This window comes from Oncorhynchus mykiss, chromosome 4 (genome assembly GCF_013265735.2).
Source record: "Oncorhynchus mykiss isolate Arlee chromosome 4, USDA_OmykA_1.1, whole genome shotgun sequence".
NCBI classification, from domain to species: Eukaryota; Metazoa; Chordata; class Actinopteri; order Salmoniformes; family Salmonidae; genus Oncorhynchus; species Oncorhynchus mykiss.
In genome coordinates this window covers 31256600-31260336 of record NC_048568.1, presented here as the reverse complement: position 1 = coordinate 31260336, position 3737 = coordinate 31256600, and the positions used below count along the sequence as shown (strand labels likewise).

The window sequence follows — 3737 nt, the reverse complement described above, 5'->3', positions numbered from 1 at the left end:
TACTTGAATGAGTTATTTCATCACATTATATGCGAGTCGGAATCAGTTCATGGAAATAAAAAGGTCAGTATTTTTTATAGGTTTACTAAATTATTTGGTCCGATTATTCAACACCTCTTGTGACCAGACACGTATGATTGATTAGTTCCTCAGCGCAATAACTGGATAATCCATTCCCTTGTCTGTAACATCACTTAACTGATATTATTGATTAGCCCAGTTCTATTGGGCTGAGTAATCTTATTGCTCTGTGAAGGAATCGGGTAATAAAGAGTCGCATTGGGAAAGGAGAGAGAGAGAGAGAGAGAGAGAGAGAGAGAGAGTAGGATACTGACCTCAAATAACCGATGTTTTTTTTTAAGGTGCCCAATGCGCACTGCACATCATTGGTATGGGAGAGCGCCGTCTAGTGTGAAATGATTTGGTGAATGTAAAACCCATGGGCTGAAATACACCGATAAAAAAGCTTTTAAGACTTGTCATGTTTTAATGAACCTAGTTTCGTGAGACAAGTCATTAACAGGCCTTGAATACATTTAAAGATTGGGCAGGCGTTCAAATTTGTCAACAAAAAATAATTAATTGCTCTTGGCCCATTTAGGCACTCTTCCCGATGCAACAGCATGAACATGAAATGCGTATTTCTTCTGAAAAGGATCACAACAGTCTCATTTATCTTAATCACAAAATATAGGCATCCAGAGTCCAGTCTTCATCGTCATGCTTGATTTGAAAAGAGGTGGCTATGTTTTTGTGCCCCAAATGTGTGAATTCTGAGCACATTTGTGCCATATATAATTTCACCTTGTTCCTTATCCCTTTCCGACAAACAGGTGTTGTAAAGTATGCTATTTCTCCATTTGGAGATCATTTACCTGTAACTACATTGATTCACCCCGAAATAAGTGCCAGTTATGACGTGACGAGTCCGCAAAAAAAAACGGACCCGCGGCCGTGTTCCTCTCTCCCTCCCTCACACACACACACACACACACACACACACACACACACACACAGTCTCTATTTATCTCTCCCTCCCTCTCTCTCTTTCTCCTCTCTCTCCCCCTCTCCCATGAGAACCGGTGAGAGTTGACTGGAGGTAATCCCCGCCATGTGAGAGGGCGGCACTAGCTGTGGAGGCGGGTTGTTTTTTTCATTCAAATCCTGCTGCTCCTATAAAAAGCACAACTCTGATAGGCAGAGGCTGAAAACAGATGGGAAAAGGTGACTGATACCATTGTCTCTATCTGCCTGCCTGCCTGTCTGTCTTGCCGGCCGGATATAATCGTGAGGGCGAGATGCAGGAGACTGCAGGTGTCCTGACAGTGCGGGCCCTGAAACACGCAGCCCTCTGTCTGGTTTTTCTGCCCCGATTCCTCCTGGCAGCGCTGATGCTGTGGCTCCTGGACTTCCTGTGCATCAGGAGGAAGGTGCTGCTGAAGATGAGGGAGCAGGGCAGCAGCCGCGATGACCCGCCCGTTTGCGTCTCCGACTCCAACAAGATGTTCACCCTGGAGTCGCTCAGAGCCGTGTGGTATGGACAAAAATTAGACTTTTTCAAATCAGCGCACCTTGGATGTATCGCGCCCAACACAGAGGTGGTGCAGCTGAAGGACCGGCGCAGGGTCAGAGTCCTGGACTATGCGAAAGGGAGGAGACCTCTCATCCTCAACTTCGGTAGTTGCTCCTGACCACCGTTTATGACGCGCTTGGCCGCGTTTCAGCGCGTCGCGAGCCAGTACGCGGACATCGCTGACTCTCTGCTTGTATACATCGAGGAGGCGCATCCCTCTGACGGCTGGGTGAGCTCCGATGCGCCGTACCAGATACCCAAGCACTGTTGTCTAGAAGACAGACTGAAAGCCGCTCAGCTGATGCACTCTGAGGTGCCCGGCAGCAACGTGGTGGTGGATAATATGGACAACTCGTCTAACGCGGCGTATGGAGCCTATTTTGAGAGACTTTATATCCTGAGGGATGAGCGGGTCGTGTATCAGGGGGCCAGAGGACCAGAGGGCTACCGGATATCAGAGTTGAGGAACTGGCTCGCGCAATACCGGAACGATTTGGAGAATTCCAGAACAGTGGTGGTCCACGTTTAACTTAAAGATAACCATTACCTGCGGCGCGTAAAGTGTCCACACATCAAATAAGTATTCAGATGCTGCTACAAACTCTTGACACACTGCACATATGCCTCTACATGTTGTTTTGGTTCAGAAGCGTTATAACAGGACGCAGACAGACATTTGACATGTTTATTATGATGTAAAAGGCATGATAGGCTTTGCAGTTCTGCTGTCTTGTTCCTCATTTTTTGTTTGGTTCTTTGTTTTTGTAAGGATATGTCCTGTTGATTTGAACCTCTGCAACATTTTGACTCATTTCAGTTTGAGCATCATTTGATTATGATCACTTTATTTTTCTATGGCTCTACCTTGAAAGTGTGTGTGTGTGTGTGTGTGTGTGTGTGTGTGTGTGTGTGTGTGTGTGTGTGTGTGTGTGTGTGTGTGTGTCTGAAAGGCTAATACCTTTTACTCTAGTGTTGTTGTGAAGTTCAGTTTTGAAAGGGTTTTAAACCAGGAAACTGATACTGATGTTATTTGATACTAGAGTACTTGGCGACTAGCAATGTCCTCAACAAAATGTTCTGTAAATTGTGTATATTTTACTGAACAAATATTTGTAATAAAATGTTAGAACACATTGATCTTATGACTCCTGAAAGCGTCTTACTGACACATAGGTCAAGGCCTATTTATGTCAGTCAAATCTTTTCAATACCATTTGCACACTTCATGTGCAAGTTCAATCATTGATTAGGCTGCAATGATTAGATGTGCTGCAAACATAATTAGATGTGCTGCAAACATGATTAGATGTGCTGCAAACATGATTAGGTGTACTGCAAACATGATTAGGTGTACTGCAAACATGATTAGGTGTACTGCAAACATGATTAGTTAGATGTACTGCAAACATGATTAGATGTGCTGCAAACATGATTAGGTGTACTGCAAACATGATTAGGTGTACTGCAAACATGATTAGGTGTACTGCAAACATGATTAGGTGTACTGCAAACATGATTAGTTAGATGTACTGCAAACATGATTAGATGTGCTGCAAACATGATTAGGTGTACTGCAAACATGATTAGTTAGATGTACTGCAAACATGATTAGATGTGCTGCTAACATGATTAGTTAGATGTGCTGCAAAAATGATTAGATGTGCTGCAAACATGATTAGATGTACTGCAAACATGATTAGATGTACTGCAAACATGATTAGGTGTACTGCAAACATGATTAGATGTGCTGATAACATGATTAGGTGTACTGCAAACATGATTAGCTGTGCTGCAAACATGATTAGATGTGCTGCTAACATGATTAGATGTGCTGCAAACATGATTAGGTGTATTGTGATTACGTTTGTGGGGGTTGTCTGTGAATGACGGGCTGTTTCACCAGTTTGAGAGAAGGTAAAAATTGTGTGATTTATGAGGGGTGGGGACTTAGGGTTATGAAACAGGGCTATTTAACATATGATGTAATGCCAGGTAGAAAGAACCTGACCCAGGAGAGACTTATAATAATAATAATTTATTACATTTGTAAAGCACTTTTCATTATTCTTGTATAATCTCAAAGTGCACAAAATATTTAAAAAATCTATAAATATACAGTACCAGTCAAAAGTTTGGACACACCTACTCATTTGTTTCATTATTT

The 3737-nt window shown here is 42.8% G+C and overlaps 1 protein-coding gene across 1 annotated transcript; it reads left to right on the top strand.

The window, feature by feature from the left end:
* The first annotated feature begins 1192 nt into the window (after nucleotides 1-1192).
* On the top strand, nucleotides 1193-2711 carry LOC110522491 (thyroxine 5-deiodinase-like). Its single transcript, XM_021600922.2, has one exon. It carries the CDS (start codon nucleotides 1299-1301, stop codon nucleotides 2100-2102), a length of 804 nt encoding a protein of 267 aa, XP_021456597.1. The 5' UTR covers nucleotides 1193-1298; the 3' UTR covers nucleotides 2103-2711.
* Nucleotides 2712-3737: the final 1026 nt, after the last annotated feature.